The sequence below is a fragment of the Lygodium microphyllum genome, chromosome 25 (assembly GCF_053477565.2).
Source record: "Lygodium microphyllum isolate KBCC chromosome 25, Lygodium_microphyllum_v1.1.10, whole genome shotgun sequence".
NCBI lineage: Eukaryota > Viridiplantae > Streptophyta > Polypodiopsida > Schizaeales > Lygodiaceae > Lygodium > Lygodium microphyllum.
In genome coordinates this window covers 28,180,806-28,207,191 of record NC_141159.1, presented here as the reverse complement: position 1 = coordinate 28,207,191, position 26,386 = coordinate 28,180,806, and the positions used below count along the sequence as shown (strand labels likewise).

The following is a 26,386-nucleotide window of genomic DNA, read 5'->3' as shown; positions in this document are numbered from 1 at the left end:
TGCCAATGTTGTGATTGTGAGCCTAGGCTATACATAAATCTACTCAACTTTGACGAGAAAAACACAAGCCTAACTCAATTGGAGTAGAGACAAGTTTACACTCCTCAAATTAAAAACACTACAACTCGGTAGTCATGCACAATCCATCTGATCTATCTAGTCCATGGACTTCACATGGTACCAAACATACACAAACAATCATCAGGTAACATCCGATGTTTTATATGGTCATTACAAAGGAAATTAAGAGTTAGTCTAGTATATATTACTTGTTTTAATATGAGAGTCTGTTTTAAAAACCATAAATGTCTTTGATTCAAGAGCTAGTTGCAATGATGGCAAGTCAGAAGTGCGAAGTAGTAAGTACAAAAAGTAGGGGATACAAATGTCAAAAAAAAAAAAACTAAAACCCAAAGCTCAAGAGCCGATGGGCCATACTAGTCAAATGAATACTCACACCCACCACTCACATGAGACTCATGGTCATCACTAGATGACTCTAAAGTGCTTACAACAAAATCCCAATCACTAAGGAGAATGCCATGTCATCGTACTTTGGTTCTCGAACCCTGATATCCTCAAAAACACAAGCAATTCAAAACCGCACCTCACATAGATTCTACATACCACTTATGTGTTACCACCAACTGCAACACCTCGAGAAGTGACTTGTTGTCCCCTACAAGTACATGATATACAGCAATCAATGTCCTCCAACCCCATGTACAAAACTCTAAAGATGGTATAATACTCCCTATCTCTCTTTATGCACACTTTTCAGTGTGGCCCCTATCAACTTTAACTCGTCTACATTCACCTTACGATTTGAAGTTCAGAGATATGACTTGAATTTTTTTATTCATGAATTTACAACAAGTAGATACTAATAACTATGGACTCAAGTTCTAAATTACATGTCATGCCATAGGCATCTCATGCATGTCTCTAAGTATGAGCAAGTTAAAACGACAATAGATTATTATCGTTCAAAATACCCCGTACTAAGTTTGTTTTGGATCTCTAATCTTGGTGTATGTGAGAAAATATGCTCACCAATCTCTCACACGTACCAAATAAGCAATCCTATTCAAATTTTTGCTTCCTCAAATAGGTAGCACGTGCCTCATTTCAAATCTAATAAAGAGATGCGAGCTTATCCCAAGCACTCTTTGCAGTCCTCCATGAGCATATATGCAAAACAACAAGTCTCTTGGGCAATCAAAGAGTGTGCTTGAGCATCCTGCATATCCAACATACTTGCTTAGCAATAGAAGAAGCAATGGTAGTAACTCCTAAAAAGCTATAAGTGACTATAGAACCACTTGAAGTAGAAGCATTGGCACCCCTAGGAGCATTAGGGCCTACTGGCCATACATGTGAACATATGACAATTTCCCAAAAGCCTTTCACAACCAATACATGCTTCATCACGTACAATCAAGTGAAATAGTTGGTACCATCCAATTTTTCATCATCAAAAAGCATCCTAAACAACTCATTTTGATAATATGACATCTTTGCACACCCTCAATACACAAATGCAGCTGAGGCAACTACTTAGATCTATGTCTAAAAATTGACAAGCGAGTTGTTGTCCCAACACCTATGTGCGAAAAAAATGGTTCAAAAATAAAACGAGGTGAGAAAAAGGTTACAATCAATGCAAATGCCAATGTAGACGCTCTTCAGGTGTCTACATGCAGAAAAGTCAGGGAAGCAAGCTGAAATTTGTCGAAATTAGAATCAAATCCGATGATTTGGATAAAAATGCCCAAATTTTGCATGTTAATGTTGGAGAAATTGCTGAAATTATACAAATTCTATGAGATCCATGCAATGGAATGTGAATCCAGCAAAACCCCCAAATTTTCATTTGAAAACATCAAGAATTTGCAAAATTGGGCGGGTCAATCGGAAACATGTAAATTCTAGGCACCAAGCATGTAAAATTGAAAATTTCCTTGAAATTCAAGATGAAAGGGTGAGACAAACCCAAAATTGCACAAATTAATGACACCCCAAATTCAAAATTAGGGCTTCTAAGTATTTTTTCCAAATCTGTGAAAAATGATGGGCAAGGCTGAGTAGATGTCGAGCAGGTCTGAGAGAGGCTACGTGTGGAACTACGTGTAGGGACTGCATGCAACGCTGCGTAGTGAGAGAGGTTGCATGCAGTCTATGCAATGAGGGAGGAGGTGTGCAACATAGAGTGTGATATCCCCAAAACCCCGCATGTGAAAGGGGTTAACCAAAGGTAGAAAAAGGCTAAAAAGAGCAAACCTTTAGCCTTAAAGGAAAAGAAAGAAATCAAATATTAGGTACGTCAACTAAGTGCCACCAACTCAAATCAATCACCACCAGTGCCCTCAAGATCATCATCGGATCAGAAACGCTCCTTCAATGCTACCTTGGGCACATCGAACCACACAAGTGTGGCACACAAGTGTGGGACATCGAACAAGCCTCAAAAGCATCACGGGGAGAATACGAGAGTTGTGTGACGACGGGCGCGAGAGAGAAGCAAAGGCTAATAGCCTTAATAAAGACCATATGGACCTTGGTGTTTTTGGGATAAGACGGACACCCTACTACACACACACACACACACACACACAGAGGAGAGAGAAGAAGAAGAAGAAGAAGAAGAAGAAGAAGAAGAAGAGAAGGGAAGGAGTAGAAAGGAAGGAAGAGAAGAGGAGGAGAGGAGAAGAAGGTAAGAGGAGAGGAGAAGAGGAGGAGTAGAACGAAGGAAAGAGAAGAGGAGGAGAAGAGGAGTTCAATTTGTAGGAGTACCAAGACCTTTACAAGCGGAAGTACCACTAAGAGTCTAATAGTACCAAGCTAGAGACCATAATCCATGACTTGCAAAGGAACCCCAAGTGCTCCCCTAGAAGTTGTTTTTCTCTTCTACTAAGTTAGCTTACCATTGCATAGGAATGACGTAAAGGTCTCTCATTAAAATAAAGAATATTCATAGGATTGAAATAAAGAGAGTTATGCATGGGTACGAATCATTGTGTTGTAAAGAACAGGGTTGAAAACATGTTACTCTACTATGTGATTGGCGTGTACCACTTGAAATTGCATTTTAATGGAAGGATAAGTTTTTGTAGATTGCATCTTTCTTGCAAAGTATCGGACAAAGGATACATTTTTAGGTTGTTAAACTTGTCTTTAAAGAAAAGACTAGTTATTTTGTGAAAGAGATAGTCTTGCTATCCAAGATAAGTAGCTGTTTTTTTTTTTTTTGGAATATTCGAAGTAATTGTTAGCATCAATATTATGGAAAGGATATGTTTTCCTAGCTGTTGATCATAGGTTGATTGCTAGTCCATATATATTTACACAAAAGTTCTTGAGCCCTCATGGCCTGATTTTCTTTTAATGCACTAAACCTCCCCCAAGGTTAGTAGCAGGAGTCCTTCACCAAGGGGCTGTTTGACCAGGCTAGAGGTTAGGACCACAACCCCAGATGCGAGAGCTCTCTCCGTAGGGAGGACGTTAGGCCCAAAGGCGACAAGGGTGCCGAGGGAGCTCTAGCCATAAATCCCTGGGTCTGTCAAGGATCAACCTAACCCCTGTGTGTCCTAGGATGGACTTCCTGGAAGGCCCTGATGCTACATAAGGGCGGATTGGTGGAACGTGTGCCTGAATTGGACATGAGCCCTAAACTAAGGGACAAAATGCCAAATTGGCATTGCACCTTGGAGAAGGTGCGAGACAAGTACATTGTTTTATATCTGCTTCCAAAAGATTGCGTTGATATTGTCTTTGTGTCCGTGACATAAATTACGCGAATGAATCGGTGCTTAATGGTTAATTAAGAAAGTTTATCTTTACATGTCAAACCTAAAAGTGTTAGAATAATGAGATAACTAAAACAAACCCTCGAGAAAAGTGGGAGGACAAGATCCCTAATAGATTCATCCTATGGATGGGAGGTCTCACTGAGTCGAGAGTTTTCCTTCAAGGCAATGTGATTAGGAACGGGCCGAATGTGTGACTGCCTAGTGTGTTGTCTTAGACCCCAATCAATGCCGTTATAGGGCAACACAATTGAGACAATACCCTACAAGTAGAGGGGTCAACACGTACCACCCCCCTCATTTCTCACTCACTATGAACCAAGTGCAACTTGATTTTCTTCTATTTGAATTGACTTGCGAATGCAATAGCTCAAGAACCGACACTAGCGTAAGTTGTTAGGTGACATTAGCATCGAATTAGAAACCCAAATTCAAGTCAATCCTTATGGGTTACTACCAAAAACCTTTCATTACAAAGTGGACTCCAAAGCGCCTAGGTGACAAACCCCATGTTATTCTAAGGAGTACCAGGTGGCATTGCTTAGGAAAAGTCTCTCGAGGGACCACTAAATTGTGCCGATGAGGGATCCTTAGTCGGGCACACTACATAGAGAGAGTAGGCGCGATGGAAAATGCCACAGCTGAGGTGGTTGAAGCAATGGTGGCTACGGACAACAATGCATGAGGGACTCCACGTGTTAGAGCTGGCGATGGATCTGATGCATCAATGGTGGCAAGGCCAGCGGCACAATGGCTCTGATACCATTGTTGGATCAAATGGGCAGCTCAGTTTAATAGACAAGAAGTGAAGTAGAGAGTGACAAAGAGAGTAGACACACAAAGAAGCATGCAAGAGTATCTTCACTAAAAATGAATCACAAGAATGAAAGTATAAGGTACAACCCTAAGGTTATATAGACCTAGACACTGAAATGTGTTCACATAGGAAAAACCCCTCCCATACAAGAGGGCAAAAAGTGCCCGTGGATAGGGTGTATTCACACCAAAATGACTCCGGGGAAAATAGCGGGTGCATTTAACAAGGACTACATGTAAGGACAAAAACAACACTCTTGGGTACAAAAGTTGTGTAAGAGTGATCCACATCAACACTTATGTAAGTAATTTGAGGCTAATTATGAAGTTCATTGGGATCTGGATTGGACATATCCTCACAAATCTCCCTCCTTGATGCAAAACATAGGACCCGAGCAAAAAGCGGACATATACACACATAAAAGTGGCATGAGAGAGATTCAGATCAAAACACGAGTTATAGCTTTCTTGTCTCAATGGATTGAAGTCTCCTCCTCCATAGCATAAGCTGATCTTTTGTCTTTCTTGCGACATATTCTCCAAGTCACCCATGTATCCACAGTAGGTGTTAAGTGTACATAGGCATACCCTTTAATAGGGAACAGCAATTGGGTCTGCATAAGACGAATAGAGCCCTCATCTGCTACATGTGAAAGCACATACCATAATCTACCATCATTTACACATGCATGATGCAATATTTGCAAGTCATGGCAAGTACCATCAAAGGAGCAGAGGTGGAGGACTTCTAGGTGCAGCATCTTGTTTCAGTCATATACAAAGCCTAAGGCACACCAGTGGCTGTTTTCAAACATCTTGCCTCATCTTTTTAATTCCAGCTTGATTACATCTAAGTGTCCCAACAGTCCTAATGACTTTCTTTGTGTGTGTTAATCCACCATAGTAAACTGCTTTCTTTCTACACTTTCAGATTTAGCATTTATCTAAGATGCTAAACATTTCCAACAAGGTTAGGCATGTTGTGTTTATGTAAAACAATCTTTTAGTTCTTCTGTATTAAACATTGATAATGGCATTGTGACATTTTAATTGTCTTATCAAGCATTGAGGCAGCTCATAAAGATGCATCCTTAATTCATCAGGCTGGCAATGACGACTTTAAATGTATCAAAAGACACAAGACGAGATGGCAGACATCTAAATCAAGGCATGAAATAATAATGAGTTTAGACACAATAATGAGATGGCAGATATCTTATACTCACACTTGGATGCTTGTAAAGGAAGCATGATAAACTAGAGAAGGTGGATCACCCCCCCCCCCAAAAAAAAACCCCAGTTAATACTCAGAAACTCTTCTTGCATATGCATCAGGAGGACTCAGATCTACTATTGCAGTCTTGTACTTCATCTTGTACGGAGCCTAAGACTGCCTAAAATATCTCGAAAAAAGTCATGTGCATAAAATATGTGATTAGGGAAGGGGACACTTGCAAAGGGGATGCAGGGAGAGTTTCCAGTGAACTATGTAGAAACTTCTCACAATCAATGCCTGAAACCATGTAAGCAGTTTGGAAGCGAAAGGAATAAGTAGTTTACTTGATGCTATTCAAGACTTCAAATGAATGAGAGTTTAAGCCACACCATATTTCTGAAAAACAACTCTGTGCTATTCAGACCAACCTACTGTAAAAAATCAGAAAGAAAAAGTTTACCTCTCCTCTGCATGAAGATCAACACCAAATGATGGCGATGCTGTGCGTGTTGTGTGAATGACCTGACCAAAATTGCGGACCAGCACAGATATCACTGCCAAAGCAGTACTCAAATACCTGCAATGTCCAAATAGATGCCCATTCAGCTCTTGACCAGTCCCACTCAAAATTTCCATTCAAACATGCTCTGAAATGTTTTGACTCTAAAAGAAAGATGAAAATCATGTCCAAGAGATCCCATAGATATTTCATTCCTTTTATTTGTGAATTCATTACCAGACGAGAAGAGATATTTAACCTCATAGCCAAAAACATTGTGGATAAACCACTTTGCAATAGTAATTGGGTTTTTCCCTCCCAGCATGTGGTCATGTGTAGAACAATGACAAGTGGCGAAATGCAAGTACATTGAACAAGAGAAATTTGAACTGGCATTTGCTAAGTGACAACCCTGACTGTTGCCACATGGCCACGACAAGGTCACTTAACTTAAACTCTTGGCACTGCATTTGGCCCTCAGGAGATTTCCTCAAATGAGAGCCCTTAGAATACTCTGCTGAGCTATGCAGTGTGAATAGAGATGTTTGGGGGTGTAATAGCATGACCCTGTAACTCCAAGTTCCAACCATGTGCTAGGATGTTGCAATAGCGTGTATGTGTTTAGCTTTTGTTTTTGTAAACAAAGTAAATTAGGTAAATTAAACAGCTGGAGTTACTGGTTTAGTAAACTTACATGCTACTAAATGAACTGCTGTATATGTCTATTCACTGCATGCACCAAGTTTGGAAGTCACATCTCGTTTCCTTAATGGTAATGAGCTGTCTGTGTGGCATTGCTTTCCTGATCCTTGATTTGAAGCTGCATGTGCTTGCCCACACATGCTCCCTCAATTTACGCAAGCCTTCATTGCAATCTTCAACTCTCACATTGCCTTCTGAATTGCCTTAACCTACACCATTGATTGAGCACAACTCACAGCTACTGCACATATGATTTAAGGAGCCATCAACCTAATTGGTTGGTGCAAGTCCACTTGCCACAGCTCCTACGCACTACTTTCCTCACCTCTGCCAAGTTCAACACATTCAGACACGCACACATGCACATATGAAAAGAAAGGTAAAGAAACAGAAAGGGCGCTTAGCCCAAGCCATACAACTCTCAGAAGCCTGCAGGCTGCTGCATCGTTATATGGAGGTGCCACAGCATCAAGTTGTGTATTCAAGTGACCTGAAGCAGCTATCAATGTAACTATTGCCGCAAAACTGGCAAGGTCTTTTGGCAAAGAAGGATCCTCTACATGGAGTAGAAAATGCTTATTGATGCCACCATCAGCTTTTTGTGGTTAATGATAATTTCAATAGCACTGACAATAGGAGTATTTGCTGAGTTGGGCAGTGAGGATGGTGTAGAAGGGGAAAGAAAAGATTTTTGACAGCCCTACATGGTAAAAGTGATAGATATGTACAACGGCCCTTATTTCTATTGGCATAGAGGATACCCATGTGATAAAAGCACACACTTGAGCTGGTCTCAAGGTAAAAGGATAAACTTCGTTCAATTTTGAAACACAAATGAAAGCAAGCAGTCACCCAAAGAACAGAGGCACAATATGAAGAATGAGAAGCACTCTTGATGGGTTCTTAAAGAGCCTTGAATTGCTAGTATAGATTCTTTGTTGAGGCTGCACCACCCCCCCCCCCCCCTGACCCCCTGCCTTGCCCCCCCAAAAAACATGGAAAAAGTAATAGATAAGTACAACTGCCCTTATTTCTATTGGCATAGAGGATACCCATGTGATAAAAGCACACACTTGAGCTGGTCCAAGGTAAAAAGAAAAACTTGGTTTGATTTTGAAACACAAATGAAAGCAAGCAGTCACCCAAAGAAAAGAGGCAGAACAGGAAGAATGAGAAGCACTCCTGACAAGTTAAGAGCCTTGAATCGCTAGTATAGATTCTTTGTTGAGTTGCCTCTGCTGCACCACCCCCCACAACACACCCCCCGCCCCCTCCTCCCCCCTCCCAAAAAAAAAAAAATCTTCCCTTTCCACATGCTCTGCTGCCATCCTAGTTCTCTTTCAGATATCCTTCCACCTCTCCTCTGGTGCACAGCTCCCTTCTTGCCCACCACTCCTGTCTTTGCCTTTCCAAAGACATGGCGATACAACCGCACTGATTAAAGAGATTAATTGGTAGAACATTAGACTTGTCACATGGAAGTTAGAGGTTTTGGAGGCCTCCATGGGCAGACTCTACCCAAACAAGACCTTTATTGGGCCTTAGTGTGGCCTATGCAGATTTTCTTATGACCAAGAGCACAATCTTTCAGCAAAGGCTTGCATGTGATGACCAGTTGACGGAGCCCTGGGCAGCACATTGAATGGACGATGGTCAGGTTCATATGTCAGGTTATTGAAGGCATGAAGTTAGGATATGACTGCAAAAGCAACAGATGAAGGCTCCAACAGCCCTAAAGGATTGAAGGGGGCTGGGATTTGGGGTGGGTTTTTTTTTTGTGTGATGGAGCATGATACTCTTATGGTTTTTCCAGTGGTGCATATGGTTTTGGCATGCTGCCAAAGGGCCTCTTGTACATCAGGGGACTGCTTATGTGTGACAGAGCATGATACTCTTATGGTTTTTCCAGTGGTGCATATGGTTTTTGCATGCTGCCAAACAGCCTATTGTCCATCAGAGTGTTCTCTAATTTCAGCAACCTTTGTAGAAAAAAACCAAAGAAGAGAGACTGAATGAGAATACGAGGGAAAAAACATGTAAGATAATGTATTACTAACTCACACCTATTAGGTGCATTCTTTGGCAATGTAACATAAGCTAAAGTACACAATTGGCCCTTTTGACTCTAATTAAATGCAAGGAGGTGGATGTTGAGCTAAAACACGCTTTTCAGCTGATTAGCATTCTTAAACAGCCCCAAAACACACTTAATTAATGAAAAACCCTAAAAAGGGAAGTGGTCGGGGAGAGTTTCAGTGGCCTCCCAAAAACCCTAATTTTTGGGGCACCCTTCCACATTTATAAATAGATAGGCTGCCCCCATTCAGCCTCATTCCATCTATGCAGGTTTCTCACTCTACATGTAGATTTCAGCCATCAACCTCCTTCCACATGGCTGTCCAACCCTCATGACTGCTACCACTCCATCCGTGTTTGCTCCTACTGCTGGCGCCTTCATCCATGTTGACGTCAACTGCTGCCGGCATCATCATCTGCTGCAATCTGATCATCCAGTCATCGCCAGCCACATCAGACACTGTTTCAGCCCGCGTTCGCACCTGGACAGCCTAGGCGTCAGCTGTTCATCATCTTGCGGCAATTTCAAATTTGTGTTTCCTGTCTGGGACAGCCGCCAACCATCACACACACTCCCACTGTTTGCATTTGCTGATCAGCATCTGCTGTGACTTGCATTTACAGCATCTACTTCCTCAGACACTCCAATTGATGGTCACAAACTTGGGATCCGTCTCCGGTGGACATTGTAAAATATTACACGGCGCAGCGAACAGAATCTGAGAAAGAGATAGAGAGTACACAACAGATAAGAGGAGAATCAGTAAAATTCTTTAACTCCAAACAACTGATACAAAGATGGCTCTGTCCACCCGTGCGCTTCCACTAAATGAAGCTTAGATGGCGATCTAGACAGAAGATAGGTGAAGAGCTTAAGGCTAGCTGGAACAACAACTCTGACTGGGTGAAAGATGAGTGTAAGATGGCTACGAAGGGGTTTAGCTTTTATAGCCCGCGAAGGTCGTTAGGTCGGCCTGCTGACCGACCTACCATATGAGCCTCCACTAGTCGTCCAGGGAATATTCCCTTTACCATCGGGCCGGGGGCGCTGCCCCCGGACCCCACAATAGGGGCCCCTTTTAACTCCCTTACTACGCAACTCAATGCAATGTGCCTCGAGTTGCTACCAGCTTAACCACTCTGTCTAACCCAAAGATTAGACCCACAATGGTCACCTTTTTGCCATCCGGTCACATAGACCTCATCTGATATACAAGTCAGGACTCCACCAATGTCCGGGCTCACACTTGGCTTCTCCTCATAATGGGGGCCTTACAACTTTGAGCACCATGGATCATTGCTAGTACCTAATGAGGGTGGGGCATTGATCATATCTAACACCCCCCAACTCAATGCAATGTGCCTCGAGTTGCTACCAGCTTAACCACTCTGTCTAACCCAAAGATTAGACCCACAATGGTCACCTTTTTGCCATCCGGTCACATAGACCTCATCTGATATACAAGTCAGGACTCCACCAATGTCCGGGCTCACACTTGGCTTCTCCTCATAATGGGGGCCTTACAACTTTGAGCACCATGGATCATTGCTAGTACCTAATGAGGGTGGGGCATTGATCATATCTAACACCCCCCCTCAATGTCCACCCATAGGTGAACTATCTCCTCGGCCCAATGCCGAGTCTCTGAAGATGAACTTGAAGCAGATCCTTCGTAAGTGCTTTGGTGAAGATATCTGCTCCATTCTCCTCTGTTGGACAGTAGACCAATTCCACTATCCCATCCTCCATCAAATCACGCACATAGTGATACTGGATCTCTATATGTTTGGTGCGTGCATGAAACACTGGATTTTTGGCAATGGCGATGCAACTCTGATTGTCACATCTCAGCACAGTTGGTTCTTCATCCTGCACTCCCATATGCCATAGAATCCTTCTCAACCATACGGCCTCACATGCAGCAAAACAAGCTGCCTTGTACTCTGCTTCGGTAGAAGACAATGCCACTGTTGGTTGCTTCTTACTAATCCAAGAGAAAATTCCTGAACCCAAAGAGAAACAATAACCAGAAACTGACTTCCTGGAATCAATGTCTCCTGCCCAATCTGAGTCACAGTTCCCCACAAGAGAAGTTCCGAAACTGTATGTGATACCATAGTCAAGAGTTTTCTTCAAGTATCTGAGCACCCGCATCCCAGCCTTCCAATGACTCTCATGAGGTTTGTTTGAGAACCTGCTCAAAACACCAACAGCAAAACTGATATCTGGTCTGGTGTTACACAAGTAGATTAGACTGCCGATCAACCTCCTATATCTCCCAATGTCTGCTAGTGCTGATGTATCCTCAACGGATAACTTTACATTCACCTCCATAGGTGTAGCTATCTCCTTGCACTCGGTCATGCCAAATGCCTTCAAGATTTCCCATGCATACTTCTTCTGAGAGATGAAGATCTTTCCTGGCTCTTGCCAGACTTCAATCCCCAAACAATAGTGCAGCAAGCCCAAGTCTGTCATTTCAAACTCAAAACTCAAAGCCTTTCGAGTTTGGTTGATCATATCTTCATAGTCACCTGTAATAAGAAGGTCGTCCACATATAGGACAATCACTACAGACTTTTTACCATCCCTGTAAACATACAAGTTAGCATCTGAGGCACATCTTTTGAAGTTTAGGTTTAAAAAGAACCTATCTATCCGCTGGTACCATGCTCTGGGGGCTTGTTTCAGCCCATACAATGCCTTCTTCAGTTTACACACTTTGTTCTCAGAATGGGGGGCCTCAAACCCTGGTGGCTGAGCCACGTACACCTCCTCCTTGAGGTCACCATTTAAGAACGCTGACTTAACATCCATTTGGTACACTGGCCACTTCTTGTGGGCAGCCACTGCAAGTACCGTGCGAATAGTGGTCATTCTGGCAGTTGGGGCAAATGACTCTTGAAAATCAAACCCTTCAACTTGTGAAAATCCTTGGGCAACCAGTCTAGCTTTGTACTTTTCTAAGGTACCATCAGCCTTGTACTTTACCTTCCAGATCCACTTGGTGCCAATAATCTTCCGCTTTGCTGGCCGATCCACTAGCTCCCAAGTGTCATTCTTCATTATGCTGTCATACTCCGCCTGCATAGCAGCCTTCCATGATGGATCTGCAAGTGCTTCTTCTAAGTCAGTTGGCTCCTTTACTTCTCTCATAATCTCAACCATCAAGGCCATGTTGACTATGTGAGCAGAAGCCCTCCTTTGCTCCTCTATTCTCTGAGACCTCCTTGGTCCGTCTGCCTTCTCCTCAACAGATGCAGGCATAGGATTATTGTGGTCATAGAGCTGCTTCACCCAGCGCGGCAATGGCTTTTCCGGTGGGGTGATGTCAGGTTGGTGAACTTTTTCCTCATCATCTGAAGATGATGCTTCCTCCTCCTTAAGGATAGGGATAGCTCTCGGGACAGGTTCATAGTGGACTACTTCTTCGCTTGATGATAAAGTGGAAGACCTTGCCTTCTCCTCCTCCACTGTATGCGGCTCCTCCTTGAACACCACATCACGGCTCGCGATGATCTTCTTTGCCTCTTGGTCATATAACTTGTAAGCCTTCTGCTCATCACTATAACCCAAGAAGATACATTTTCTGCTTTTTGGTTGTAACTTGTTTCTCTTCTCATCTGGAACATGTGCATAACATTCACATCCAAAAATTCTGAAATGTGAAACAGATGGTTTCTTACCAGTGTAAGCCTCATGAGGTGTTTTTCCCTTGAGAGCCTTTGTGTAGCTCCGATTTAGAATGTAGACTGCAGTATTAACAGCTTCAGCCCAAAAATGGTTAGGCAATCCCTTGCCCTTTAGCATGCATCTTGCCATCTCCACAATGGTACGATTCCTGCGTTCCACAACACCATTCTGCTGAGGTGTGTGAGGCGTCGTCAATTGACGCTTGATCCCTTTGCTCTTGCAAAAGCCTTCAAACTCCTTTGAGTTGAACTCACCACCACCATCTGTTCTAAATTTCTTCACACTTTTCCCTGTTTCATTCTGAACAAGTATTAGCCATTCTTTAAACTTACCAAAAGCTTGAGCCTTACCACGAAGGAAGTACACCCACATCTTCCTACTGTAGTCGTCGACAATCAACATAAAATAAGAAGATCCCCCCAAGGCCTGTGTAGGCATCTTACGACACAAGTCAGCATGCACCAACTCTAGAGGAGCATGTGCTCTATTCTTGCTTTCTTGTGGAAATGCCTTTCTCTGTTGCTTGCCCATCATACAAGCTTCACATGGTTTCTTCAATTCAGTTATTGTAGGTAGGTGAGCAACCATACCTTGCTTTTGCATCTCCTTCAATACTGCAAATCCGATGTGTCCAAACCTTTCATGCCAAAGCTTACTTGTGCCCACTCCAGCGGTGGCTGTAAGAGCACTTAGCTCATACAGGTTGTTCCTTCTTTCTCCTTTGCCAACAATTGTGCCAACACTATCAATAATTTCTGCACCTGTCTTCCTGAACCTCACTTCATGACCAAGATCAGTTATGGCAGCAACTGATAAGAGATTTCTCCTGATTTCGGGAACATACAACACATTTGAAAGCTTTTTTACTTCACCATTTGCAGCAACAAAAGAAATAGTACCTGTGCCCGCAGCAGGACATTTAGCATCATTTCCAACCGTCACAGTGATGGATTCTTGTAGAGGCTGCATAGAACTGTATAGACCTTTCTTGTTGGTCATGTGACGGGAGGCCCCACTATCCAACACCCAAGAGTCAGTGGTAGATTCTTCTTGCGCCTAGGAGCACACTTCCTCAATGGTCGCCATGAATAATTCCAACTCTGCTTCAGCCGTATTGGCTGTCTCTTTCCCTTTAGTTTTAAGGATACCATTCTTTTCATCTGCCTTCTTGACACGACAATCTGCAATTGCATGTCCTTTCTTCTTACAGTAGAAGCACTCTCCTTGAAACTTCTTCTTGCCGCCCTTTTTCTTTTTGTCACCATCATTTTTGGTGGAGGAAACACCTTTGCCTTTTGCATTGGCAGAGAATGCAGCATCTCCATTGTTGCTTCCTTCTCGGGCTTTCAGCCTCAACTCCTCCTCCATTAATAATGCACAAAACTCCTCAAAAGTCAAAGCTTGAGGTCTCACCTGAGTATTAAGGGCAGTTACTAGTCCATCAAACTTTTGTGGACAAATCCGAAGACACCTCCGAGCTAGCTCTTCGCTAGTCTTTTGTATCCCACCGCCAGCCATCTGGTCGCGCAGATTCTTAATCCGAGTGATGAATGCTTCAACCGTCTCTCCTTCAGCAAACTTCTCCACTGCTAGTTGATTCTCCAAGTTTTGAATCCTTGTTTGGTTTCGTGTTTCATACCGACTCCTTAGTACATTCCAAGCCTCTGACGCTTTGGTTGTATGCTGAATCAGAGTCAAAACACTGTCAGAACAGCTTGTAACTAAGGCACACAATGCATCTGCATTCCTTCGTTTCCAAGCTCGTAGAAGATCTGCATTCGGAGGAATCATCACACTAGGATTTGATGGGTCGGGGATAGGCTGTGGTTCTGCGTCAGTCCCCAGCACAGTCTCCAGAAGCTCATAAGAATCAAGGATAGTTGTAATTTTGAACTTCCACAAGGTGTAGTTTGTACCATCTAACTTGCCTTCACTGAAGGTTGGTGGACGAATCCTCAGTGTTTGAATAGCCGGTACAGCAGCACCACCTCCTGCACCGCTTCCTGATGCGCCAGAACTGCTTCCCGGAGTCGACACCGTTTCTCTTTGCTGTTGAAGCCTTTGCCTCTTGCACGCTCTCCGATCTCTAGAGCCCCCTGGGCTCTGATACCATGTAAAATATTACACGGCGCAGCGAACAGAATCTGAGAAAGAGATAGAGAGTACACAACAGATAAGAGGAGAATCAGTAAAATTCTTTAACTCCAAACAACTGATACAAAGATGGCTCTGTCCACCCGTGCGCTTCCACTAAATGAAGCTTAGATGGCGATCTAGACAGAAGATAGGTGAAGAGCTTAAGGCTAGCTGGAATAACAACTCTGACTGGGTGAAAGATGAGTGTAAGATGGTTGCGAAGGGGTTTAGCTTTTATAGCCCGCGAAGGTCGTTAGGTTGGCCTGCTGACCGACCTACCATATGAGCCTCCACTAGTCGGCCAGGGAATATTCCCTTTACCATCGGGCCGGGGGCGCTGCCCCCGGACCCCACAATAGGGGCCCCTTTTAACTCCCTTACTACGCAACTCAATGCAATGTGCCTCGAGTTGCTACCAGCTTAACCACTCTGTCTAACCCAAAGATTAGACCCACAATGGTCACCTTTTTGCCATCCGGTCACATAGACCTCATCTGATATACAAGTCAGGACTCCACCAATGTCCGGGCTCACACTTGGCTTCTCCTCATAATGGGGGCCTTATAACTTTGAGCACCATGGATCATTGCTAGTACCTAATGAGGGTGGGGCATTGATCATATCTAACAGACATCACTCTCCAACATTGCTCTACCCTTGAGCACACTATACACTCTTACATTCATTTACAACATTCATTCACTTCAAAGTTGTGTTCTCTCTCTCCCTTCTTCTATTTGTGTTTGAGTTTTGAGTTTTGCGTTTAGGGTTTGAGTTTTGCTCTCTGTGCTTACGTCTGTCTCTTTGTGTTTCTGTCGTGGTCGTACACTCTATGTGTCCTCAGTGCAAACCCTAGCAGTTTTCTTCACAATGGAAAGGGTGTTCACATCTACACCCACTGTTAATCCACATAATGTGTGTTCACACATTGGAGGAATTACTATCTCAGAAAATTTCCTTAAGCCTAAGGAATTGGGTTGAACATAGCATTGCTCTTTTTTTATAAATATTGCCACTTGGATAGCCAGAGCAGCCATGTTGTAAAGAGCAAGTTGCCCTAGATTAATATCTAAGACTCCTCTTAAGTTTAGCTTCTCTAAGTGCCACATGTGCACATGCCATGTGGCAAACAAAACAGAGATGTGGAGATTCTGAATAATATAATTGTAACTCATGCACATGCATTGTGCACATGAGACGATGATAAACTCTAAGGGACACACCCACACATTGGTGCAGTTTAAGCATGTATGATGACCCAACTGTGTGACTAAGATGCTAGTACTCTAAAAGTCATTTAATTTAATAACTTACCAAGTCAGGTAAATAACTTCAGAATCCTTAGTTTTAGATATTCCTTAACATACAGTTTCTATGGTTAAAGGGTTTGTTAGGACAAAAAGAGGGTGGTTGTCCATCAATGTTGACTGCTGCTTTCTTCTTCCTATCATCGTTCTCTCATCCCCTTCTACCTGATCTGACATGAATTCTCTTTTGCGATTGTGCTACCCACTGCCCAAACTCTATCTACAGGCATGTAGACTATTTTGTGGAGGTTGTCCAAGTTGTGTGGAGACAATTGGGTTACTATACAGCTGTTTCCCTTTAGTTCACCATCATCAACAGCAGGGCTATCTCACTAGTCAGAGCCTATATCAATGCCCTCTAGTAGTTTGGGCTAAAAACTTCATAGCGAAAGACAAGCAGCTGCTGAAGTGAGAGAAAATTTCCATGCTTGGAGCTTCTGTATCCCTGAAATCTTACTTCGATTGATACACACAAGGGAATGGTACACCAGTCAGTTGCGACTAGTCTGGCAGCTGAGCAGGCCTCCTGGGCTACCTTGTCGCTCCTTTTTAATTTTCAGTCGTGTTTAACAATACTGTGAATGTCACAATTGTGTGATGGCTGTAATTAAACCATGAAAACAGCAATAACCATACTCCAGTCAACGGTGACTAGTCTGGCATCTGAGCAGACCTTCTAGGCCACCTTATCTTTGTTTCCACTTACTTTTATTTAAGGATGCTCTGTATGTCAGGATTGTGTGATGGCTGTAATTAAACAGTGAAATCAGGGATGAACATGCTCCACCTTGTGAGAGAAAGCACCTACATTAAGTGTAACACTGGATTGTGTGTGGATGTGAATGTGGTAGACTTCTGCAAAATAAGAGACAAAGGAACACTAAGGTTAACAGAGTCACAGAGCAGGCAACTTGGGAGGAGCCAACCTTTATTAATCATTTCACAATCGTTAGTTTGGTTTGGTTGGCCAATAGTGCAGCTGAAGCCACCATCCTTTCAAGGATTGACCAGTGTTAAGTGGATGATTGGGATTTTGATAGAGATGAACTTGTTTGAATCATGCCATGAACTACCCAAAATACTCCCCAATTCCCCTCATCCCATTTGAGGGGACAAAGAACAACCTCAAGGATCAGAATCCCCAAATGTTTACCATGACAATGAGGTTAGATAAATTCTGCAAAACATGTACGGCAAGCTAGAAACTTATGTGTCTAACCCAAAATGTGGCTGACAATCAAATATGCCAAAGCACCACTAGTTGAGGGTAGATGTACAGCAATAGATACAGCATGCACACAACTCAATTCACCAGCAAGATGTAGGAAAACACCAATCTTGTAACTATTTTGCTCTCTTTTGGTCCATAGCTCTGATGGAGGGCTAGATTGCACAAGCAGCTCCAGAAAAAGAGTAAAAGCCAAGACAGCTTATTAAAACACAGCCCAGATTATGAACATGCTGGGTCAATTTCAAGCACTCACAGACCCTGAAAAACTGCACACAGCTCATGAATTTGTCCAAACATACCACGTGTAATAACTACACAAATTGTAAGCCTAAAATATGGGAGAATATATATATTAAAAACTATAAGCCTAACATAAGGTAGAATCACTAGTCCTTAGTGTTATTCTACTTTCAAGATATTTGCCAAAAAATCTAGGATTAACAACATTTAGATAACTTTACAAGTCTGGCACAATATCAATTTGGAGGGTTTTTCAATGTAAAATTTTTCCTAGGCAATAGCACGATTCAAGGGTGGTGAAAAGTCTTCAATTGGTTGCATAGGCCTTTAATTTCGAGATCTACAAATCCAAATGTCAACAATAAAACAAAATGTGTGATAAATAAGAGCCTACCACCTCTTAAAGTACAAAGTCAACTAAATAAGAAAACAATGATATACAATCAAAATCATGCATAAACATGATTGCCTACATGACCAAACCAAGTCCAAAACAGCTAGTCATCATGCAAGTATGCACCTAAAGAAATCATCTGGTCATTAGGCTCTGTGATTGCCCTTGATCTACTAGGATTAGTCTTCCAACACAAAAGTTCAGAATTGGGGCCTCCACCACATGGGCAAAGGCAATTATCCTCCCCAACAAAGGCTCAAAATGAATACAAATGAGTCATGAATAAGTACTTAGAAAGTCTTTTATAGTTGTGAGGAGCCACATCATTGAAACATCAGGGATATTTCTCTGAGAGATTGAGAGTTCATGAGAGATGAATAAGGGGCAGTGTTCAGACAGCAAGTTCGAAGTACTGAGTAAAACCAAGAGTATATAAGATATACATATAAACATCGCATTCCATCCAGTGCAAAGAGAGTGAGAGTATGTAAACCCACTCATAACAGGTAGAAAGTTGCGAAGTGAAGAAGCTCCAAGCTAGGGCTGCAAGAATATTCACAACATCAGATCCAATGTTTTTAAAAAATCTTGTGTCTTTCTCTTTCCAGTCCTGGGTTTATGTTCTTCATGTTAGAACGACAGATCGAAGTACCTCAATTCTCAGATTGGGGTTTTGTGCTTGCTTCTTTAGTCTAGTAGAATAACTGAATTTGCACCAACTTGTTTAGCAGCTAAAGGAAGGGTGTTTGCAATTTGAAACTGGACTTTCCAATCTAACAAGTCCTATTCCACTTCATGCAGCAAATGTAATGACTCCTATGGTCACAACAAAATCTCCAAATCAGCCAAGAAAAAAATATTTGTCCTGCAGTATCTTTAGATCCACCACCACAATCAGCAAGCATTGCTCCTGGAAAAGGAACTCAAAATGAGGACCTCTGTACATCACCTAGAGAAATCTTGACAGAGTCAATGGATTCAACCACAAAGATTCAAGCTCCTTGCTTGAATACAGAAGAATCATCCATGGTAACAATGCCAATAAAAAGTAAAAGACTGCCAATAAGGCAAAGAAAAGGCCAAAAGAGGAAAGAATTCGTTGTAAGCTGGGGGCTAGGATCCATTTCTTATACTCTCTCCCAAACCGATTGAAGATTACTCCAAAGAATGAAAATGCTCTACACGCAGTGAGAAAGGGCATTTTACTGCTGGAAGTGACGGTTTTACTCCAAAAAGAGACATAAGGAGCACCCTCTACCTTGGCAAAACAAGCCAGGATTTCCAAAGCAAAAGGTCATCAGATGTCGTGAAGATAATTAAAGAAGTGTCCAAATACTTGCTAGACAAATAGTTTAGCACTAGAAACTTCCTACAGTTTCACTTTCAACACTACAAGAATAATAATGATGCAACTCTAAATCAACAGCAATCACCACTAACAACTATCTATATTTTCTCTCACAGATTTCTTGGCTCAAAACAAACTCTGATGTACCTTATCATTGATGTATTGGTTATAGCTTAAGGTGGCGGTGTTCTGTCTTCTAGAAGAAAATGGAATGTCTATTGATTGCTACGATATGGATATCTAGTTATTGAAAAGTTCTAGCTTTGAGCTCAGCTTAACTCCAAACCTCAGTACCTGTCCAAAGTACTGCTTAACAATCCATTCAGCATTGGCAGCAGTAAGGCGCACGCTTCTAATGTGAAAGCCTCACTCCGGTCTAACAAGCAACTCAGCACATCAACCAGCACCTGAGAGGAAAGAGTAGGAAATTGTACATCTGAGTGTAACGGCAATGGCAACAAGACCAAGAAACAGCATGTCAATAAGGCACTTTGACCACCTCAAAGCAGAATACCTACAGAATGATCTGCCATTTTTGCCATTGCCTCTACTGCACCTCTCAAATCATTTTTTGTCCAAAATCGCCGAATGACCTGGACAGAGAGAGAAAGAGGGAGGCATTAGTCATGACTTCAATGCAGCATAATGTAAATCCGGTTTGCTTTATTATAGTTGTATGTCCACATGGCAACACATCAAATAGTCAAAATCCCCACATTAATCTTTTAGGCCGTTAACATAGCATCAACACCTCACTTCCCTTTCCTCTGTCCCTCTTCTTATCTCTCACCCCACCTCCTCCCCCTTTCTTCTCACCTCTGTTATATTCTCCCCCTTCCTCCCCTTACCTCCTGCCTTTATCTCTTCTTACCCTCCCTTATACCTTCTCAAGGCCTCCTCCCTTTCTCACCCTCTATGTTTCCACCCCCACTTTCTTTCTTTTGTCATAGGATGGCAACATTCAGCATACAGTAATAAACACCATTATCTCACAATCAGAACAAAGCCAACCACAAGATGGATAATTTCAAGATACAAACACCAGCACTAGGCTCTCTACAAGCTAAGTATAATATTTGTTCTGCAATTCCCTTGTCTTATATATTGACATTCTTCGCACAGAAACTGAACATGATTACAGACAACCAAAGCTCCTCAACTGACTCATGGAGCTGGATGTATGGCTGCAGCTAGAACATACACCCTCTGTGTAACAAAAATTCTCCTTGGATAAGGGCCAATGGAACCAAGAAGTAACTTTCCAGCTTGACTTTTCACCAGCATATGATATTCTTCCCTAAGCTGATTCCAATCTCAGTTCTGCAATAAGAATGCTGAGTTCCTTTTGAACTAGAGACTTGTTATTAGAATGCAAGCCATAAGGGTCATGGAGAACCTACAAGGACTACCTATGATGATGTTCTCACTTCAGAGTTCCTTTTCAACTAGAGACTTGTTACAATGCGAGCCATAAGGGTCATAGAGCACCTACAATAACTACATATGACGATGTTCTCACTTTAGAGTTCCTTTTCAACTAGAGACTTGTTAGAATGCAAGCCATAAGGGCATGAAAAGGGACTATCTATGATGATGTTCTCACTTCAGAAGGCTTACATTCATGATTCTCTTGTTGTGATTTCTCCTATCAGCTCTAAGATATATTTCTCAAGTCTGTTTTCAGACAATGTTTTCCTACGATGAAGCCAAGCAGTTGTTGCCGATAATCTTTTTGTCTGCCAAGTCTCTCATTTGTGGTTGAGATATCGGTCATCTTTCATGGATTTTCAGTTTCAAACTTCCTGGAGCACTCAATATTAACCGTGTACACAGAGGGGAATTGGACATGTGAAAAAAAAACAAATTAGAATGTCAGAATAGGTTAATAGCTGGCTGTAAAATCACAGTGCTTTCCATTGCAGTGTTTAGCCTGCAGTTGTAATATCAGATCACCTCTCATGGATTTAAGTTTCAAGCTTACCAACATAAAACCATACGACTTCCTTCCTAAATGCTTGATACTGTGCACCATATAACAATGAGTTGCAGAAGAGAAACCTGTAACTTTGTCACCCTTGATTGCATAATATTGGTAAAAGAGGTGTGCTGTTGCATCAGATCGTCTATAACATCAGCATCATTTACAGGGAAGGTTGTAGACGCTTTCTGAAATGCAAACATTCCAATTATATTTAGGAGCAAAAACTTACATTGTAAAATATCATCTCAAAATTAAGGGCTTCATTTTACATGTGAAATGTGTAAGTAGTAGGCATATATTTAAATTTCTAAAATCCCTTGTTACTACCAACACTGAAAATACAAATGACAATCAGCTGCAGAGATCATCGCAGAAAATTGAATGGACAAAAATTCAAGCAGACTATGTATCAGGTACATGGCATCATTGAATTCAATTGCAGAATTCACACAGTCACCCCATGAGCACATACAACATTGTTAGATGTCCAAATTCATTGAGAAAGCTCGAAGCTAGCCCGTAGCAAGAATATTAGAAAGTTTGAGCTGTCAGCAGCTAATGTTTTGGATGGTAGAGTGGTGAGCCAAGACTCAAAAGTTATAGAACAAACAGACCAGGTCAAACTAAGAAGCCGAGACATGAGGGCAAAGCTTAACCTCTTAACAGCTCTATCCACCAGTCTCAAGAAAGATGAATGTGATATACACCAGAATGAGCCGAATACGACTTTACAGTTTTGGCCACACACAAAATTTGTTCTCTTGAAATGAATAACATTATCTAATGTTTTGTGTCCCAATTTAAATGACAAGTGAGCCACTTTTTCATCCCCACATTGCAGACAAACTATACTGGTGAGGTTCTACTTCTGCTTATGGCCTCTGTCACTCACCCATCAATATGCATAGTCACAAGTGACACAAAATGGGATGGGGACAGCGGCGGCCGGCGAGTCGGCAAGGAATTGCCGTCACAAGTATAGTCACAGGGAATGGGATGTGGGACGGAAAAAAGCTATCATCCCCACAATCCTCAAGTCCAAAAATGACCATCACCTGTGACTATGTCAATATGTCAATGATCAGAATGTTATAGCCATCTCTACGTTGGATAAGAAGCTACCTATCATGGCACAAACACTAGCAAACCTTATGCAGCTGCCAGATGCTCAATCCAGCCTGTTGAATAACTACAGAGAAATCTCCTATGAATTAAGATGGTTCATATAGTACACGTCTTTTTCTGTATAAGTCAAACTTGTCATCTGTTATGAGCTCCTCAGCTTTGATATAATATCAGAAGAAAAGTTTTTGCTTGGAATTCTCTTGTGATTTTATTTTCTTAAGAAAGCTGAAACCGTGCTATAAGTAATTGCTAAATGCAGGGTTTTCCCTAGTTCATTGTGTTTGCACGCATGTAAACGCAGCATGCTGCCTCCTTGTGTATTAACATGAACATATGCATGTTGTCTATGGTGAGTTCAGGCTTTTGTGCTCTTAAATTAGAAAGTATCCTTGCCAAAGATCTGATACAATGCTTTCAGATTTGATAGTACACTATAGCCTCAGAATCTGAAGAACACAATCTTACTCTTGTAGATTTTATAAAATGATTAAAATGTATGTAACCATCAGAACTACAGAATCCTGAGGAATGATCCTAAACTCAGAAAAAATATATACCAGGATAAAAGAACTTGCATCAAGAACAGAAGCTCTGACTGAGGGCATGCTCACACAGTCTAATCCAGCAGTCATATCCTTTTTCTCGTATGCACTTGCTAAGGAACGGGCACGGCCAAGTTCTATGCCACCTGCATTTGGACAATCAGCTAGCTTTCTAAAAGAACACACAGCAAAAAACATCAATTTTTCCTTATAGATCTCAATTTAAACATGCAAAAAGGTGCCTTACCCATCAAAGACGCGTCTTTAGAAGCAGCATATCGATCTTCTCCCCTTACTGCATCATCTTCTGTACGAACAGTACCTCAATTAAATTTACTGCACATCATAATATCAATTAATCTGGCAAGAAGCTTGCAAACTAGAACAAGAAAATAAATCAGGCTGAGTAATGGATCACCTTCTCTCCCTATGAAGGTACAGAGTTCAAGTCTAATGGGGTGCACTGGAGGGTGCCAAGTGAAAAGACATAGATTCTGAGATATACAGGAAGGATCCACCATGCCAGGCTTGGAGACCTCAAGAATTCAATAAAACAGCCTCCATAATGCTGCAAAAGCAGTCTACCACTGCCCCAAAAGATAAAATCTTTGTACCTGGTGAATTTGTAAGGTGGTGGTTTGCAAGGTGGTGGTTTGGTTATAGTCTATGGGAAAATGACAGATGCCACTGGACAATATACGAATCAGCAGTAAGCACAGGAGATATGTGCAGCTTAAAGCCCAAATCTGTGGTAATAGTAAAGTTCTCTACGATAGCTAGGATCACGGCTCCTGCCGTCGTGTGTGCTGCACTTCGCCCCTGCCATCGTACTTGCTCCCCCCCTCGCTGACTGTCCGTGGCCACCCCCAGCTCTCTCCCCTAGTGACACAGTGTTCGCCCTCCCCCCCGCCTTTTGCCTCGCCTACTCCCCCCCCCCCCGCCTTTTGCCTCGCCTACTCCCCCCCCCCAGGCGTTCTGGCCCATTATGCCTCCCTCGCTTCTGTTTCCGCCCAAAACCCCCCCCTCCTCTGCCTTCTGCTCCATCCCCAAGCGCCACCTCCGCCTACTTTGCCACTGCCCCCGCTGGCCGGGTATTGGCTGCATACGCCTCACCCCCGCCTGGTGTCCGCCCTTGCTAGCTCTCTCCAGCAGTTCCGCCCCCCCCCAAGGCCCTTATCCCCCGCCTCCAGGGGGGGGGGGATTAGGGCCTTTCCTGCCTTGCGGCCCCGGCCCCGGCCCCGGCCCTGTCCGTCAGGCCTAACAGCTGCACTATGCCCGTTCAGAGCCAGCCTCCAGCAGTGTCCAGCACACACCCCCCCCCCCCCAAAAATTGCTCCCTCCCTCTGCAACAACTCCCCCCCCCCCCCTGCCCCCCCCAATAGCATAGCAACGAGATCGGTACGTCCTCAGCAAGAACACACAATGGAAACCTCTGGTCAAACGCCAATGCATTCTACGAGTGCCCCCCAATCAAACACCTTGCGCATCATCCTATCTAAGGAACAGCTCTTAGTCATCCATGCCACAGAGCTAGAGCTTAAAGAAACAACGATCTTTAGTCAGATAGTAGGACACTCCACATCCACTGCTTCCACACGTAACCAGGGCCTGTATAAATGTGCCAAGTCACACAAGAAAGTCAAACAAACTGTCGACTAACTGCCGGGACCTAGCGTGACCACAATAATGTCAAACAAACTGTCAACTAACTGCCATGACCTAGCGTGACCCGTCATGAGCTATCGCCTCTGTCCCACTGGTCAAAACTGACTGCCGCCTGATCACATGAGCTGTTGCCTGGTCAGAGAGCTGGCGACTGTACTCACGCTGGCCTAGGAACTGTCGCCTGTGACTGTGACCTGGGAACTGTCACCCATGACCTGGGAACTGTCGCTTGCACTTGCCTGGTCAAAACTGACTGAAAAGACTGTCGCCTGCAGAGACTTAGGGTTTCTAACCTGTCACCTGTCTGTCCAATACACACACGTGCCTGAAGCTGTCACCTCCACTCCAACTGGCCAGAACTGATGTTTCTTCATGAGGACAGGTTGAGGCTGACACGCACAGACTTCAGGAAGCGTGCACACCTTAGCCGCAGCTCTAAGACCAATCTGAGGGAAAGAGCATGCAATGGGAGTAGGAGTCAAAAGTGGAGCAGCAATGTTGAGAGTGAGAGAGAGTGAATGCCAAGATGAGTGTACTGGATTGTATCGGTACACAAAGAATAAAGAGTATATTTATATGTTAGGGTACAAATAAGGGTGTGTTCACACACGTATAACTTTACAAGGAGACAAAGGGACTTTAAACCCAACACACCCCACGCACATCTCCCAAGCCTCTTTCATTTGCATTCAATAATCTAGGATTGCACTCCACTTCGGCATCTAGCACCCTAGGAGTTGGATCTTCCATCCCTACTCCTAGTTCCTTCTCTTTCTCTATACCCTGTGTCACCTATACTCCAGTGAATGCCACTTTGCACCCTCGTACATCATTAGGGGGAATGCCATCCTTGAATAGTGTGCCCCCTAAACCTACAAGTCAACACATCTATTTACCCTAAAATAGTAGTGATGGGTATCCCCCTCACTTCCCTCAAACACTGATCTTCCAATCTATCAACCTCTTAAGACGCAAGGATTTCCATCCTTTGCTTATGGTACACCGTCACATACGCCATGGGTCACTCCCACATAGGAATTTCTATCCTTTGCCCCACATGTCTCTATCCCTCATCTGTGAGCTATTCATGCAATCACTATGCCCCTGCCTAGTCAATCCATTCCCACTTTTGGATCCATTGTGCATACTTAACATATGCATGGTGAGCACTCTAGGATTCATTTCCAAGTGTACTCCGCTCCAACACCCTATCCACCATATCCATTTTTCCCATCCTATAGCATCACCACTCCTATTGCTACGATCAAGAATGCCTTTACGGATAAGACCCGTTTTAATGGGTCAAACTTCACCACTTGGTCAAACTTTATGTAACAAATACTTGAATCTCAAGGTCTTTGGGTCCTAGTCATTGGTCTAGAGCCTATGTTGGACCCTAGACTAGCTCACCCTGATCACATCTGTCAATGCCATAGCCAATGTTGAGTTTATGCAAGGGTTGCTTCCTGAGTTCCACTCTCAATTACAGCTTCCAACATGTATCCCTCTCATCTACGCATTGGAGTCATCTCATTGACTGCTATGCGATGCATGATTGTACTCAAGGTATGAATCTCAACTTTGAGCTTCATGGATTTTCCGTTAAGG

At 42.9% G+C, this 26,386-nt stretch overlaps 1 protein-coding gene across 3 annotated transcripts in view; it reads right to left on the bottom strand.

Annotated features, from left to right (window-relative positions):
• LOC148014011 (katanin p80 WD40 repeat-containing subunit B1 homolog KTN80.4-like) overlaps positions 1 to 26,386 on the bottom strand; it is a 75,988-nt gene that overhangs the window by 19,552 nt on the left and 30,050 nt on the right. For 2 of the 3 annotated variants that reach the window (XR_015688631.1, XM_087666644.1), the window contains exons 11-16: positions 23,361 to 23,420; positions 23,129 to 23,259; positions 21,524 to 21,631; positions 19,984 to 20,058; positions 19,760 to 19,872; positions 6,299 to 6,415 (exon numbers count right to left, since the gene is read on the bottom strand). Coding sequence is in view for 1 of the 3 variants with exons in the window: in XM_087666644.1 (XP_087522770.1) it covers positions 6,299 to 6,415; positions 19,760 to 19,872; positions 19,984 to 20,058; positions 21,524 to 21,631; positions 23,129 to 23,259; positions 23,361 to 23,420 (604 nt within the window). In the remaining 2 variants the exon portion in view is untranslated. The remainder of the gene's footprint in view (positions 1 to 6,298; positions 6,416 to 19,759; positions 19,873 to 19,983; positions 20,059 to 21,523; positions 21,632 to 23,128; positions 23,260 to 23,360; positions 23,421 to 26,386) is intronic. The other variant, XR_015688632.1, reaches the window with a different exon arrangement.